Source organism: Terrapene carolina, unplaced genomic scaffold (genome assembly GCF_002925995.2).
Source record: "Terrapene carolina triunguis isolate 2854851 unplaced genomic scaffold, T_m_triunguis-2.0 Scaffold113, whole genome shotgun sequence".
Classification (NCBI taxonomy): domain Eukaryota; kingdom Metazoa; phylum Chordata; order Testudines; family Emydidae; genus Terrapene; species Terrapene triunguis.
Window position 1 is genome coordinate 16,022,555 of NW_020664464.1, and position 17,852 is coordinate 16,040,406.

At 40.3% G+C, this 17,852-nt stretch overlaps 1 protein-coding gene across 3 annotated transcripts in view; it reads right to left on the reverse strand.

Moving 5' to 3' along the window:
• LOC112106760 (histone-arginine methyltransferase CARM1-like) overlaps positions 1-17,852 on the reverse strand; it is a 121,229-nt gene that overhangs the window by 78,995 nt on the left and 24,382 nt on the right. For 2 of the 3 annotated variants that reach the window (XM_026652349.1, XM_024200181.1), the window contains exon 2: positions 120-245. The exons of the other annotated variant lie outside the window; for it this stretch is intronic. In XM_026652349.1, the coding sequence (XP_026508134.1) occupies positions 120-245 (126 nt within the window). The remainder of the gene's footprint in view (positions 1-119; positions 246-17,852) is intronic. 3 annotated transcript variants of the gene reach the window in all.

The window sequence follows — 17,852 nt, forward strand, 5'->3', positions numbered from 1 at the left end:
TAATGTAGAACAGAGGGAAAAGATAGGAGGAGTTTTAGTAAAAATATTCATAGAGCAGCAAAGGGAGAGAAAGACGATTCTCAGAAATGCAAGATGTCCGTGATGCGGCAAGCACTTACCAGAATGTGACTTGAATTGGAGTAAGGCACTGTTGTACCCCAGTGTAATTAGGACAGACTCTTTGCCCACACGACAGTATTCAGTGTCTCTGTTAACCAAGCATTTAAACACACAGACTCCATCAGCTGAAGGGGAAAAAAATACTTTAGAAATTTTTAAAAAGTTAAACACATAACACAAACAGAAGTATAGATATCTACAATTTAAAACTGTCCTAAGCATGCACTAAAGATGGGCGATTTAAGGGAGAAATTTATTCTCCAGTACAGTGGTTCTCAAACTCCCCGCCCCCCAACCCCGTGATCCACAAAATAGCTGAAAATTCATCCCCCTACCATCCATATGCCACAGGCCTTTGTGAGCTGTGCTGGGGGAGGGGGGCAGAAGTAGATGCAGCAGGAGGAAGAAAGGTGAGAGTTACTCCTCCTCTCCACAGCCCTGGGTTCCCATAGGGTCTTAGCAACAGTGGAATTTTACTGGTTGCTCAGCTGGTGCAGGCAGTCCTGTAAACATCCTCTAACAAACCACTTTTGGGTCACACCTTTGGTTCAGAACCTGCTGCTCTAACCAGTGGAATTGCAAAGAAAAAAAATAGGAATCAAGCTGTAGCAACAAAACAGAATGAAGGAACTTCAGAAATTTTTTCTTCTTTTGCATCTTTGGCATTTGGGTGTCACTAAATGCAGTTATACTATAACACACTGTGTGCGAAATGAAATCCACCCATAAACCCTACTTTCTACAACTTTAGTGATGATGATCCAACTATTTGGCTAAAGAAGAATATACTTTTAAGAACTCTTCAGCTGAGGTAAGCACAGGCACTACTCTTTGGAGAGGAAGATCCAAAATCAGAGGGTTGGAAAATGGTAAATGATCAGATTCTCCCAGAACCATCCTTGCAGCTGTCAGAAGGTGAGCATGTGACGCAGTTTGCATGTGTGCACGCCCTATAACAATATTCACCCTTACTTCCAGCAACCTGAAAATGGCTGGAAAGCTTCAAATTTATCTGGCATCTACAAAGCAGGGGCTACCAAAGATGAAGCCCTCAAACAGGGTTTTAAACTGCCACTCATCACCATAGTATCTAAGCTCCAGTGTTTTCAGAGACAATACCCTGATAGAAATCCCAGCACTTTCCCTTTCCCCTGATATTTGGGAGTCGGGAGGAGATACCATCTCACTGTTTCCAGACAGTTGCTCCTCTCATTATAGTGTAATCCTCTGTGTAATTTTAGTGTAAACCTCTGTCAGTTAAGTGTCTAGTAATTTTTTCAAGACCTACAAGTAAGTAAATGCGTTGGTAGAGCTGAATGAGTGAGTGTCGGGGGAGGAGGGGAAGAGATTTTGGGGGACAAATGAGAAAAAGCACAGGGGAAAACGTGGAGCACATAGTGTAAGGAAAGAAAAGGACATAAGAAAGTGGATTGAGAGAGAAGGGAAAGAGGGTACAGACAGTCAAAATAATGTAGAAAAATATACTATGATCTGGTATAGAACATGAAAGAGAAAAACTAGAGTGAGGCCAGGATGGGAAAGGTAGCACAAAAAAAAGCAAAGAGATTTAGTAAGTTACATTTAAAAACAGTAATTCAACAGAAAGTTAATGGTAACATACTGTCCATCAAATACACTATATTTATTCTCTTAAAAAGCAGGAAGTTCCACTAGAGCAGGGGTCGGCAACCTTTCAGAAGTGTTGTGCCGAGTCTTCATTTATTCACTCTAATTTAAGGTTTCGCGTGACAGTAATACATTTTAACGTTTTTAGAAGGTCTCTTTCTATAAGTCTATAATATATAACTAAACTATTGTTGTATGTAAAGTAAATAAGGGTTTTAAAATGTTTAAAAAGCTTCATTTAAAGTTAAATTAAAATGCAGAGCCCCCGGGACTGGTGACCAGGACCCAGGCAGTGTGAGTGCCACTGAAAATCAGGTCACATGCTGCCTTTGGCACGCGTGCCATAGGTTGCCTATCCCCGCACTAGAGGGAAGGAGAGATACATAACAGCACACATACACCCCACTCCACCCCGGACCATTGGGCTTAGTCCTGGGGCTAGGAGGTGTGAGGTACTTTTTTCAAACTCTGCACTTCAAAGAGATCTGCTGTGGTGAGAAGTAAATACAATATAAAGATAGTGACCACTCTAATACACATTTCATACATTATTTTAGGCTTAACTATTCAAAACCTACAAATTTTCAAGAGTGTGTTCCCAATTTGAGCTTGTACAAACCCAGACAAATACCTACACATTTGGGTTTCAAGACACACGCACTTATGTATGCGCAAAAAGAACAGGAGTACTTGTGGCACTTTAGAGACTAACAAATTTATTAGAGCATAAGCTTTCGTGGGCTATAGCCCACTTCTTCGGATGCATATAGAGTGAAACATATATTGAGGAGATATATATACACGCATACAGAGAGCATGAACAGGTGGGAGTTGTCTTACCAACTCTGAGAGGCCAATTAAGTAAGAGAAAAAAACTTTTGAAGTGATAATCAAGATAGCTCAGTACAGACAGTCTGATAAGAAGTGTGAGAATACTTACAAGGGGAGATAGATTCAATGTTTGTAATGGCTGAGCCATTACAAACAAAACTTAAGTATTTTCACACTTCTTATCAGACTGTCTGTACTGAGCTATCTTGATTATCACTTCAAAAGTTTTTTTCTCTTACTTAATTGGCCTCTCAGAGTTGGTAAGACAACTCCCACCTGTTCATGCTCTCTGTATGCGTTTATATATATCTCCTCAATATATGTTTCACTCTATATGCATCCAAAGAAGTGGGCTGTAGCCCACGAAAGCTTATGCTCTAATAAATGTGTTAGTCTCTAAGGTGCCACAAGTACTCCTGTTCTTTTTGCGGATATAGACTAACACGGCTGCTACTCTGAAATTTATGTATGCACGTACCTTCCTCCCGGACTCGTGCCCATGAACACATCAGGATGGTCCATGAGTAATACAATTGCCTAATACATATAACCACCTCAAGTAACAAGCCAAAGTGACTATGCAATCAGCTACTTCCCCACAGTTATATAGGGGTTCTCCTTTAGTTCTAGTAGTAGAGGCCTGTGCTTTTCATGGTAAACCTCTCCAGGGTTCAATCCCCACTGAAAACAGCAATATCTATACAGCCACAGTCCATTACACAGATCTCACCTTTGGGAAATGAGACATTTTCTTTATCAAAGAACCAGTTCAAATAATCTCTTTGGAACAGTGAGCACACATGCATTCGAGAGTGAATTTCACTCTTCCGCTACTCTATTATGTTACTGTTTTCTCAGTGTTGCAACTTACTTTCTTCTGTCAATTTATCCAGTGCCCACAAATCAGATACACTGATTGCAAAATTTAGCAGAAGTTTCATGGAAGTGGTAAGGCTGATACACAGTACAAAGTTACAAAGAGAGACTGGAGCTAATATGGAAGACAGAGCTATATTGCTAGATTTACTGGGTGGCTTTATGTATAGACAGACCTCAACTGTAAGAGTACAGATCCAGATTTGGAGACTTACTCCTCCAAAATCCAGATGTTCTGAGTCAGCCCCTTAGATAGAACTGAGCCACAACATATGACATCAACAAATGAATCTGGATGTGGATCCCAGCTTTTCTAAAATTTAGAGAGGAGCTGGGGAGAGCAGGTTCAATATTGTGGTTCAGGCAGATTTCTTCTCGTCAGTTTCCCAGTGTGTAATATTTTCACTGCCAATATGAAAGTGTGATGCTCACATACGGTATTTTTTAAAGAGGCATCAGCATATACTACACCAGTAACTTAAAATGTAAAGAATAGGGAGAGTAATAGAGTAGTAGTAATAGTAGAGTAATAACCTGAGTGTAAGGCCTGGTCTACACTTACCCCCCAATTCGAACTAAGGTACGCAACTTCAGCTACGTGAATAACGTAGCTGAAGTTCGAAGTACCTTAGTTCGAACTTACCTCGGTCCACACGCGGCAGGCAGGCTCCCCCGTCGACGCCGCGGTACTCCTCTCGTATAGCTGGAGTACCGCAGTCGACGGCGATCACTTCCTGGTTCGACTTATCGCGTCCAGACAAGACGCGATAAGTCGAACCCAGAACTTTGATTCCCAGCCGCCGAACTAGCGGCTGGGTGTAGACAAACCCTAAGCTTCACATAATTCTCAGTAACATCAACGAGACCTGGCTCTAGAACAAGTGCAGGACATACAGAAACAGATCCATAGTATCCTTCTAAGGATTACCTTTTGTCATATTTGGATTTATACCTAAAACTAAAGCTGCACAAATCTCAGTGGTTTTAATTCACATGGTCTCATATAAATCCTTTTCTTTGGTTTCTTCTTTTGTGAGGATTCATACTCCTTGAGTTTTCCTTTGAGATCAGGTAGGGGGGCAGCAGGAGGGACACTCCCACTGTTATATAATTGCAACGAATCTTATACAAAGTGTGACACATGGCCAGAAAGGGTTAAGCAGCTTGCAGGCTAAATGACCCAGAGCCAACCTTTAGAGACATGTTAGAAAAGGATACAAATGGTAATTAGGGCCATTCCATGGTAGATAGGCTAAAAGTTTGAAATGCAAACCTGTATTGTTAGAGAATTAGAGGTGATACTAATTGCATGTGTGTACTCATATTTTGTTAGATGTTAGCTATATAAACAGACAGTTCCTGTCTATCACTATAGCTGTTGATTCAGAGATCAAAAAGGAATATTAACATTTAGCTGAATCTTGGGTGAAATAATGTCATTGTCTATATGTCTCTTTAAAGTTGTGATAAACTGCTTAATGAATAAATTATCGTATGTTAATCCCTGTAGCTAATTACCAGTGATGTTTAGGAAATAGGTCTACTTCAAAGTCTCAATAATTGCCTATTTTTCGCCTAAGGACTCTGAGCTATCAAAGAAGGCCTGGAACTGTATAAGAATGTCTGGGGTCCTGATCCTTTTAATCTCAGATCTGCTTGATGATTTATGTAGGGGAAGCTGAAGCAATAAGGCGGAGATCTCCAGTCCTAACCTGGATCACCCTGAATATGGACATTGGATTATATCCTATGGACTAATTCTGAAAGAACTCTTTGCAACTACAAAGCTCACCATCTATACCATGGATCTGATCTCAGAGCTGTACTCATATCTGTATGTATATTGATCTTTTAACCAATACTCTCTCTTTTCTTTTTTAATGAATTTTAGTTTAGTTAATAATAATTGGCTGCAAGCGTGTATTTGGGTAAGATCTGGAATATTCCTTAACCTGGGAGGTAATGTGTCCGATCCTTTGGGATTGTTAGAACTTTTTTATATGACAAATAAGATTTTCAGTAATCCTCATCATATTTGACTTGGGTGTCTGGGTCGAGGCCTAAGGCTGGGTTGATTTAAGGTAACTGTGTTGTTGGCTTCTGGGTAACCAGTAAGGTATTACAGAAGCTGTTTTGTGCTGGTTTGGTACATCTAAGTATTGGAATATCCACCAGCTTTGGGGATTGTCTGCCCCACTCTTTGCATCAGCGGGTTGGTGTACTCGCTTCATGAACTGTCATGGTCTCTGTCTTTGTCAGCGAACAAAGATAGCGCAAAAGCTGCTGAGAGATCTGGAAGAAAAAATCGAATCTTTCCAAAGGTTTATTATAAAACATCAAAAGGAATATGCATTTGAGCGGTCACAAATAGGAAATATGGATGAAATATCTATGACATTCGATCTCCCGAGCAACAGAACAGTAACCGGTGTTGGTAAAAACAAGTTTTATTTAAAACCACTGGCCAGGAAAAAATCCATTTTACGATGGTTTTATCGTGTTTGGCCAATGGATCAAAGCTCCCTCCTGTTGTTATTTTTAAAAGACAAACCTTGCCTAAAAAATTAAATTTCCTGCTGGTGTCATCATACGTGCACACGAAAAGGGATGGGTGGATGAAAGTGGGACTATGAATGGCTGGAAAAAGTGTGGAATAAGAGACCAGGAACACTTTTCAAGAAACCTGCTATGCTCGTTTGGGACATGTTCAGGCCCACAAGACGGATGAGGTGAAAAATGTGACCAAAAAAACAACTTTGGCAGTAATACCTGGAGGCTTAACTTCTGTTCTACAACCGCTTGATGTCTGCCTGAACAAACCCTTTAAAGACAGGCTATGCAAAATGTGGTCTGAATGGATGTGCTGAGGCATGGCGAAGTTGACAAAAGGCGGGAATCTTATGAAGCCCAAAATCAATCTGGTCGCCCAGTGGGTCAAGGACGCGTGGGAGTCCATTCCCTTGGAAATGATAGAAAAATCGTTTTGGAAATGCTGTATCAGCAATGCGCGTGACGGGTCAGAAGACGATGCCATATTTGATGATGACACAACAAAGACTGATGATGAGAAGGAATCTGAGTCTGAAGAAGACACTGCCGACATCTACGGTGACAATGCAGGTGCAGCTGTGACTGAAGCAGAGTTTAATGAACTGTTTGGTGAATCGGAGACTGATTTGGACTTTGAAGAATTTTAAGAGCAATAGGAGACTTTAAAATCAGTAAACGGATATTTAAAACATTGACGGTAATTTTCAAGGTGACTACATATTTGTTCAGTTATTATTATAACAGGTTTTTCGTTAGATTACATTAAAATAATTCTAGGAAAACTTGAGTGTTTCTTGTGATGCCAACTTTTAAAATATAGCAGGGGTCAGCAAATTTTGTCTCCTGGCCCGTCAGGGTAAGCCGCTGGTGGGTCGGGACGTTTTGTTTACCTGGAGCATCTGCAGGCACGGAGCCCCTCAGCTCCCAGTGGCCGCGGTTTGCCGTTCCCAGCCAATGGGAGCTGCGGGAAGTGGTGCAGGCCGAGGGACCAACCCCTGAAATATAGGGTCAGCTTATGAAAGGGTCATACAGTTTTTGCCATTTTTACCTATCCATCTTGGGGGGTCGGCTTATAAACGAACGGGCTAATGAACAAGTATATACGGTAAGTGGTTGAAAGGTCAGTTATGTCCATTAAAAAAAAACAAAAAAACAACAACTCACAACACTTCATCTTATCTAATTTTTAGTTGATTATATAACTGATACTTTGTTGGACTAGTAATCAACTAGTGGTCAAATGGTCAGAGTGCATTTTGATAATCTGCCCTCTGGAATATAGCAGCATTCTCAATTAACTGGAGTTCACGCATGATCATATTAGACAGTAAGGTAAGGACTTGTAAATATTCTCTCCCTCTTTTAAGAAACACTACCCAAGGATCTCAAAAGGTTTTAAAACATTAATAAATTAAGCCTCACAATCCACCTATAGAACTAAAATGAATGCTCCCCATAAGTCACTATTTAAGATTCCAGTAGATATTAATGGCACCATTTTATCACAAAGCAAGAACTCCCTCCCTACCAAACACAGCCACCAGGAGCACATTATTTGGAGGAACAATTTGGCTGCCATCAGTCATTTAAAATGACAAGGCTGGGAGCAACGTTTTCTTCATATCAGGTTTGGAGTTAAGTTCTTCAAGATCTAAAACCAGATATTAGGTAGATGTGATGATACACATGATATAATTACTGGCCTCTCAGAGTCAGAATAAATGATAACAGTCCTACCTCTTTATATAGCCCTTCATCTGTAGATCTCAAAGCACTTTACAAAGGAAGTCAGTAACATCATCCCCATTTGACTGATGGGGAAACTGAGGCAGAGAGAGGTGAAGTGACTTGCCCAGGGTCACCCAGCAGAACTGTTGCAGAGCTAGGAATAGGACCCAGGTCTGCTGAGTCCCAGATCAATGCCCTATAGAAATTACAGCCCTCCTCATTCTAAAGAAAAATACTTGCTAGAGTATCTTGTTAATGCTACAAAACCAAGCAGTGAATCATCTCATGCTGAGCAATGATGGGATCATAAGTGAGACTATTATGAATGGCAGTGAACTGAGTTCATTAAGACAGACTGGTGATAAAAACCAAGCACTGAACCCAAGAGATCCATTAATAGTCATTAGTGCATAATGCAGTCAAGCCAATACTTTGTTCACCGTAAAAGTCTAATGCAACAGATCATTCAAGTTGGATGAAGGCTGAAGGAGCAGAGGCAAGCCTGGTAAATAAACTCACAATACCTAATAAGCACCATTTTGGTAGTATGGTCAGAACTGAAACTAAACTAGAGCTTCTCAGATAGCTAAGCATTACTGAAGACGGACAGCATCTTTGAAGCAATTAACACATGTTTGAAACTTTGCTCTGAAGGGAGTTTTGATGTTGGTGGGAAATTAATAGTCTCCCAGGTTAAATTTGTTTCTCTAAAATGTAGCAGTCTTAAGAGTGAATCCCAAGAAGGAATTCATTTTTGAGACAAAGGAATTATCATTCAAGAGTGCTGCACAAAAGAGATATTTGGACCTTCAACTGCTCTGGAAGCTATTTTATACAATACTGCCAGCCAGTTCAAAAACATCTGATTCCAGTTTCCCAGAAGATTAATCATTTATTTAGGAAAAGAGATTACAAGAGTGAGAACATAGTAAGACTATTGGAGAAGATTTCAGCGCCAAGGAACAGTTTTAGAAACGTAGGAAACAGAATGAATAACTACTTAAGACTATTGATCCTTGCAGGTAAAGCACTGAGTAGTGAGAATCTGGCAGTCTCGTCACCTTCAATCTCTGTCTTAAAATTCAGGCTATTTTATAGAAATGGAAAGTCTTGCATTACACATTTCAGAAGAAGCTAAAAGATTAGTACCTTGCATGGCTTCCATATTCATCCACTCACCCACCCACCCTTCAAAGCAAACACAGGCCCTACAAATTAAAAGAAAAAAGTGAATTATAGTATGAATGTTTGGCCCACTTTTTCTGATCTGCCACATAATCTGATCTTGCTACACACCTAATTATGATGTATTGCTTTGACTGATGCCGTACCATTTGCTTAGTTGGTTTATAAACAAATAAGGAAATGTGCACAATCTGTATGTCCAAAAGTCTCTGCTAATATGCAGTGTTTAACAGATTTTACATTCACCAATTTAAAAAATTCCCACATGGGATGATGACTAAAATTACTGAGCTCCTATCAGCAGGTTCTTTACAACTTTAAAACTTGATTTACATGATTATAATTTTGTTGATAATGTGAGAAGAGAGCTGGCCACCTAAATAGAAGATGCCAAGATGTCACATTGTTGCAACCTATGAGATGACCATACTGATTAGTGCATACTGAACCAGAGTCCTGCAACTACGTTGCTAAAAACCAATGCCATTCACTTTTTATGGCTCATTACCTTAAAGACAGTAACAGGAATGAGAAAGTTTCTTTTGAAAGGAAAGCCAACATATAAGGGAGAGCTAAGAAAGGTGGAATCATAAACATCTTTAGCATCTTTTACAGAATATCTTTGGAAATAATGATACCTAGATTGCAAATGCTGAACAGGGAAGAAAAGTGTGAACAATTCAGAGGAGGCAAAGGTAAGGGGGGAAAAATCACAGGTCAGCGAAAGAATAAGGTGACTAAGAAAATGAGAGTTGGTAGCAATTATATATGTGACCTTCATCTACTGAACAAGACAATGCATCTGAAGTTGCCACACAGTAATGTAAGAAAGAATTCAAAACTGTACCCAAGTAGATATCATAGTAATCCACAATCACAGGCACAATAATATGAACTAGTTTCCAATAGTAGATCTACTAAATCAGCAAGAAAGTGAACAGAAACAGAAGTTCCAGTCACCTAAAAGAGAATTCTAAGAAGAGGGGACATACTAGCACATATGGCAGGACTGGTCTGGACTCAAGTTATCTTGCTGAAATAAAATGTCTGACATTCCCTCTGCATCCAGAATTTAATATCTTCAAGGACTAGAGCCTGAAACACTGCTTATGATACAACAAACCATGAATCAGTTGGGGCCTCAGCACAGTCGAGTTTCATATTGTCATGGATGGCGGGGGGGGGCAAAGGAAATCCAGGAAATGGAAAACAGCAGTGGTCTCATCACTGCATGGATGGCAAACAGACTATAGACTGTTATGGCAAAAGAAAAACTGGTTATTTCTAATACAGACAAACATCATGACTACCTGTTATGTCTCAGAATTGTTAATACATTGAAAGCTACAAGGTTTATAAAACTTGACCAACTGCAGAATACACACCAACTTTAATAAATACAGGCCATAGTTAGCTGCTCCAGGCCAATGGGGGCTGCAGGAAGGGCGGCCAGCACGTCCCTCAGCCCGCGCCACTTCCCGCAGCCCCCATTGGCGTGGAGCAGCGAACCGCGGCCAGTGGGAGCTGCAATTGGCCGGACCTGCGGACGCGGCAGGTAAACAAACCGGCCTGGCCCGCCAGGGGCTTTCCCTACACAAGCTGCGGCCTTAGTTTGAGAACCACTGCTTTAGAGTACAAACAGAGCTCAGTTGAATGAAAATTTTACTTGTGAAATAAAAGGGAAGGCCAATAAGAATGTAAAGCTGTGGTTTTATCCAGTACCTTAAAAAAAAGCCATTTAAACAATGAGAAGGGGAACTGAAATATCATCTATACTGTAGTAAAGACTATTTAACCCAGATTATTCTTTGATATTGCTTGAAAGAAAAGCATTTGAAAGTGTCAAAAGGCATCTAAAGAGAGCTACGCTAGAATTTCACTCTTATTTCCTTCCAGGCTGAAGGCTGTGTTCAAAATTCTGACATATCGTTTCCTTATCAGAAGAAACTACCAGCATCTGGGATCAGTGTGCACAGGAGACCAAAATACAGACCCACCAAGTATCATGCATCTCATGTGACATTTATGAATTTGGCAGGTCTGTCCCACATCTCATGGAAAACTCATACAGGGAAAAAAAGAGAGAGAACTCATTTAGCAGGATCAATGTGCCCTTTGGCACCACTACATACATCCACACAATTTTTTAAGTAGAAGTTTATGGCTATATGCAACTTATTTACAAAATAATCAAATTAGTTCACTAATTTGTATAAACATCACACATGGAGCTGCACCAAACTTGGCAGCTATGAAAATGAGTTTGCCAGTTTCACTGCCTGAGGGCTCTATTATCTGAAACTGTCAATATTAAAGAACAAAATTATGTAATTGAATTTGTTTAAAATTCATTTCTGAGTGTTAATACTCATTTGCCAGAAGGCCAAAAGCATAAAATTTTCATTTGGTATCTAGGCCAGAAATTGTCTCTTCTTAGATGCCTTGTATATACTCTAATTCTAGACATAATTCATCCCATATCACGCAAAACCCAAGTAATTAAGACTTTGCATGGGGAACTCAGGAGGAGTAGCGAGAGATGAGATTTGCAGATTGCCAAATTGCAGATAGGTCCCTCTGGGGCTACTGTTCCCACCTACATATGGGAAGATTGCATGCTGAGCACCTGCACTCCCCAAACAGTGATTTTGTGCCAATGGATACATTTAAAATATTGATCTAATAGTCCCCAACTCCACTCCCCGGCCCTTACTTAAATCTATGTCTCCACTCCACCTGGCTTATCAGGGTTTTCAGGGACCCCCATCTCCAGCATGCAGAGGCTGTCTGCCTGCAGAAACCCCCATGCCATCCTATAGAGAGCTAAAGCAGATGTAAGTTGTGTTGGAAAGTCTGCTGCAGGATCTTTCTGCTCAGCTTAATTTCAGTTTGTGAATTTCCTCTAGCAATTTTTGAAGAGTATCCTTATCTACTGGAAATCAGGCATGTGGGGAACTCATATGGCACAGTGACCTCAGAGGAACTGTTTGGAAGGTCCTCCTACCCCAAAATTTTAGCAACGCAAATTGGCGCATAAGCTGAACTCCTTCAGATCTCAAACAGCCCTCCTCTCTCCAGTTTTCTTGGGTACTATAAACTGAGTAAATCCCACTGAATTCCTTCCCAGCTCATTGGACTTATTTGACCCCAGCACAGCATTTCTACTTGGTTCCTTTTTCTGAGTTCCCTTTCTCACCATTGTTTGTCTTGTTTTTTCCCCTCCACTTTTTTTTTTAAAATTGTTCTCTTGTTTTTAAGTTCCTCTCCCCTCTTACTCAGCAGAAAACTACATATTGTTTGGCACAGGGCTGTATGGGCACGGCCACTGGTATTCTCCACAGTTGTGCGACGTGCCATAGGAACAGAACAGAAAAGCCCGAGCTAGCAGATTGCTGATTGAACCTGCAGCAACATACATGAGAGCTACATTTGGGACTGCCATAGGAGCAAGGAGGCAAGATGGGAGACTTTCAAGCAGTCACTTGCCACCGGCAACAGAAGCAACTGTGGCAGGGTTGGGAGTTGGCAGTGGCTACGGAACATGAATTCTCCACCCTTTAATTCCTTTGCCCTGCATCCCCCTCCTCTCTAAGGGCTTGTCTACACACTTATTTTGCAGCAAGCTGAGATGTAAATCTACATTGTGCTGGCCTGCCAGGCATGAAGTGTTCACGTGGACCCAGCTGCTGCACATTAAAAGTTCCGCGGAGTGCTCTGAAACAGGAGTAGATTGAATGGAAACGTTTAGTGCATAGCAGTGGGGTCCACACAGACAGTAAGTGCTTGTTTGGTACAAACTAAGCATTAGTGTAGATAAGCCCTAGTCGAGAGAGAGAGAAAACAATTTTTGTGTACTACAGTTCTACTTAAATAATTGATAGGTTAGAAAATTATTTAATGAGTTCCACAAAGCCAAAATAAAAGAAAAAAAGGGTAGAATTCTCACTACCCAGAATACGATTGGCAAACTAACAGCAAAAGTCTTTTGTGATATAAATTGACCCAACTGTGGATCTGAAATACATTTGGTCCTTGATAAATTGAGCAGTATGAAAATCAGCAACAATTCTTTAAGAGCCCGATTCTCAATGTTCACATGAATGCTAACAATGTTTACAATTGTAAGAATTAGAAACCAAGAGAAATCTAACCACTGACAATTGTTAGAGATAACAGCTAGTATGTCAAAAACATCAGTACTAATACATTGCATTTATTGAACCCCTGCATTAGTTTATTTTCACATTAGTTATGTTTGAAGCAGAATGTCTAATGAAACCTATTTCTAGACGAATCCTGTTACTACAGGTGAGCATCTCTGTTGCAGTCTGTCAATTAAGGTAGGGTAACTTTCATACAGCAGTATTAGGCTTGACTCCATATGCAACATAGGAAAAGAACTGCAATGTCCTTGCTGCCCCCATGTTTTAGCTGACAAAAAGGTTTGAATTTGGCAATAATGGCCCACCATTTAGTACCTAAAAGAGTATACAAATAGGCCTTTGGGGGGAGGGATAGCTCAGTGGTTCGAGCATTGGCCTACTAAACCTAGGATTGTGAGTTCAATCCTTGAGGGGGCCATTTAGGGATATGGGGCAAAAATTTGTTGGATGATTTAATTGGGGGTTGGTCCTGCTTTGAGCAGGGGGTTGGACTAGATGATCTCCTGAGGTCCCTTCCAACCCTGATATTCTATGATTCTTTGCAGTCTTTTGCTGATGAGTTATCAATGAACCCTGAAACAGTAAACCAAAAACTCCAGGTGTCTATAAAATGATTGCTGAGCTTGGCAATAGTGTATATAACGTTTAAAATGGCACTAATTCAAAGCAGTCTTAATGAATCTCATGTGGAATTCATATTGCTTTAAAACATTAGATCAGAGGCATGTGTGTTTTTAATTCAGCTACACTTAGTAGAGAAAATGTTCTGTAGGATTTATGATTCAATGTCTTCTTAAATTATTAAAAATTGAGAATAAATATAATAGGACTTGTTATAAAAAAGCAAGACCTGTGTACTAAATTGGCGGCGGGGAAATCAGAGGGACAAGCTTAATATAATAAAGTACATGCCAGACTGTAGTTGTCACTAGATGAATACTCTAGCTATGTCTCTCTACAAACCCTTCCAGGCTGTTGCTAGATGATAGCATGATATGGATAGGTTAACTGATTCTACTAGTCAGAAGCTAGCCTACAATTCAGGTGTGCTACATCACAACAGGTTTTCTCTATAAATGGAAGATATTTTAACACTTACATGCTCTGCCTCTTCAAAGCCTAATGGTGTTGATTTAAACTGGATGAAAACAGCAGCAGACAAAACTTTAGGCCAAAAAAATACATGGCAGATTTTTAAAAATTGTACTGTACCAGATGAGACAATAGCCAATCTGCCATATACACCTCTACCCCGATATAACGCGACCGATATAACACAAATTTGGATATAACGCGGTAAAGCAGTGCTCCGGAGGGGCGGGGCTGCGCACTCCGGTGGATCAAAGCAAGTTCGATATAACGCAGTTTCACCTATAACGCGGTAAGATTTTTTGGCTCCCGAGGACAGCGTTATATTGAGGTAGAGGTGTAGTTTTATACTGTCCCCATCAACACAGTATCTGAGAGCCTTCATTATAAGGCTGATTCATATATGGCTTGCATCATCAAAACCATACGCATGCAGAGTATTTGATTTTATAATAATATGTGTGGTGATGCAGATTACACATCCAAAAGCAAGAATGAAGGCAATATTCTTCCTTCAAATTCCATGAGTGGAGGGAAACCAAAACCCTTCCTTCCTTCTTCCCTCTCCCCGTTTTTAAAGCAAGAATCCAGTTGAAATGATCCTTGGCAGCAGATACTGAAATCCACAGTCTGAGAAGAAATATCATAAAGCCTTAAAAAAAAAAAAAACCTAGAGGAACAAGTTCTGCATAATTTCACTTTCACAGCTCAGTGCTCAATGATATTTGAAATGAAAACCCTTTATCCCCTTGCTGGAAATATGTCTAGACAGTGATTGTTTACTTGAAAAACACAGTTATCGGCAAGATCTCTATTTCTGCACATATATCCCTACTTTACAGTTGAGAGGCAGTAGATATTTAGTTTTATTTGCTTTTGGACTGCTGTTCCTTGACTTAAGGTATTAGGTGAGTTGGCTCTCTCCTAGAGGCCTTAAATAAATGCCAAAAATGTACTCCCTGATACCAATAATTATCTGGCCAATAACACCGAGGACCACCCAAAAAAAGCCTGTATATCACAGGATGGTTTTCCCTAAACTACTGAACTTTTGCACGGAGTGTGCAGTCTTCTTGGTCTATTTTTAAATATATTTTATTGACTTTTCAAGAAAAAGTTTTTTTAAAATCCCCAAAGGCAATACTCAAAATACAGTATTTAAATTAATCCAACAATCGTTATTACCAACTTCCGGCCAAAGGAATGCAAACATACAAGTCTACTGCTTTAGCTTCTGTATTCTCTCTCTTTCCCGTCTCCACAATATATTTAAAAAAATAGGTTGTGTGTCTAGAGGAAGACATACATAGAAGACATTCACCACCAAAACAAATTCCCACATTGCCTCCTTCCACATAACCTTGCCCCTCCACCTATTGTGTCTTTTGCTCTTTACACACCAAACCTAAAATGAAGGAACCACACAGGCAGGGTGGGGTCCAAATAACCATGTTTACTAAATATACACAACATGCAAGGCCTAGCTGTATATACAAACTGGTGGTCTCGCTGGCTTCTGGGGGCTTCTAAAACACAGAACACAGGGAGTGCTGCTAAAGGGCTCACAAAATACGTAAAGGGACACTACACTATTCCTATACACTATGCCACCCCCAGAAAATAAAACCAAAAGTCACTTTTGGTGCACTAGAAATTTCGACAAATGGTTTTGTTCTTTTAGGACTCAGTCCTGCAGTTTGGAAAAACAGAGAGAGAGGGAAGAAAAGCTGCTCCTGTGCCACCTTCTCTCCCCCTGCTTCATAATACAAATAATTGCTATTGACTTAAATGAGAGTTACTCGTATCACAAGGAGTGAAAGCAAGGACCCCTGTGTGCAACGACAGCACATCTATCGTTGGCCCCCGTTATTGGGTGCAAGAAGGCCCAGCTGTGACCACATCTACTCTGACACCATGCCCCATCATCTTCACAGTGTGAATGTGGTCAGACAGAGTCAGATGATCCATTTTTATGAACCAGGCAAATGACATCAGGAGTGAGGACTCTCAATCTCTCCTTATGCTCCTTTAAAAAAAGTGAGCAAAATGCAACTGTACTTCTATCTAAGGTTCTTCTGTGGCCCCCGTTATTTTAGTATCTGAAACACCTCACAATCCAATGTATTTATTCTCACATCATCTATGAGGTATGTATGCCAAATATTTTTCCTTCCATTTATCTGGTGGAGAAGAAAGTGTATTGGATGATTTTTTGTTTTAATTTTTAGATCCACCTCCACCCCCCTTTTAGGTGAGTTCCATTTTACTGCACATTAATTTGGGTTGTAGAAGGTCTTATAACTGGACCTTTGCAACTATAGCAGACTATTATGCACATGCACCTGTGAGGGCTCTAGTCTATCAGCTTCAAAACTCAGCTCTGTCTTTGTATTCTGAAATGTGATTTAAGCAATACAATTTGTAACCACAAGCAGATTAGGAGTCACTTTCACTGCAAAGTGTGGGAAGAAAACCGTGTCATGAATAACAATATGATTTGTTCCGATAATAGGAAAGTATGCTGATTGCTCAAACTCCATTCTGTGGGCCTCAATGGGATGAAGTGTCATGTTGTGATTACCACACAAATTGTAACCAAACAAATTACCTTTTTCAGCTGACATGGTAGCACGTACAGTAAAAATTTTAGGAGCAAAACTCAGGTTATAAAGGAGGAAGCTAGGGTTGGGCAAATAGGTTGATATTTAGATCTAGGAGTTCTAATATTTTTAGGATAGTCAAATCACCAAATCCAAATATCAGCCTCAGCGACATCTTCTCCTCAGCCATGCCTCCTCCAAATATTCATTGTTCATATTAACAAAGAGTGTTACCCAACTAAAAATGGTGCCCGAGTCAGGAGGTGGGGCGCGGGTAGCTCTGTAACTGTCCTCACTGAGCTTTTGTCTCAGTCAACCACTCGCTGGATATTCTAGATTGTTCTAGAGGTAGCCGGCAAAATGAAGGGTCAGAGACTGGAGTCAAGGAGAACACTCTAAAACAACCAAGGGGGTGTGCGACTGAGAAAAAGGGTTGCCAGTTTTGGTTGGACATCTTCCTGGAGGTTTCATCACCTGACATAATCCTTGGTTAAAGATTAATCTTTAATTCTTGGAGACTCCAGGACAATCCTGGAGAGTTGGCAATCCTCCACGTGAGCAAAGATGTTCAATGTGGAGTGACGCATGGATGTCGTTATATTGCAGCACCATTTTGGATACAGATTAATTATTTTTGATCAATATTTTTATTTGTCTTAAAACATGCACATGTACTTTGAGAAATGCACTGATGAGTCACCTTGAATGTCATGCAAGTACCTCGGAAAATGTTGGATGAAATTCTCTGCTGGTATAAATTGGTGCAGCTCCATTAGCTTCAAATTGGAAAATATTAATCAGAAGCTACTACTATAAATCCTTGTGACTTACAGAATACCTGCTGTAGCACTGGACCTGCACAAAGTCCAGATGCAAAGAATCCAGTAGAAGTGCATAAGCTATCTCCCTGTACCTTTTAAGGACTTAGGGCAAGAAAACCAAAAATAGCATTTCATAATGCCCTGTGTACTGTTACTAGTAAATTGATCTCACACTGTTGGCTTCTGCTTAGCTTGACATTTAAGGAGTCTGTGCACCAATCTCTCTATATGAAAATGTCTTGGAGAGGACTGGTGTGAAGTGA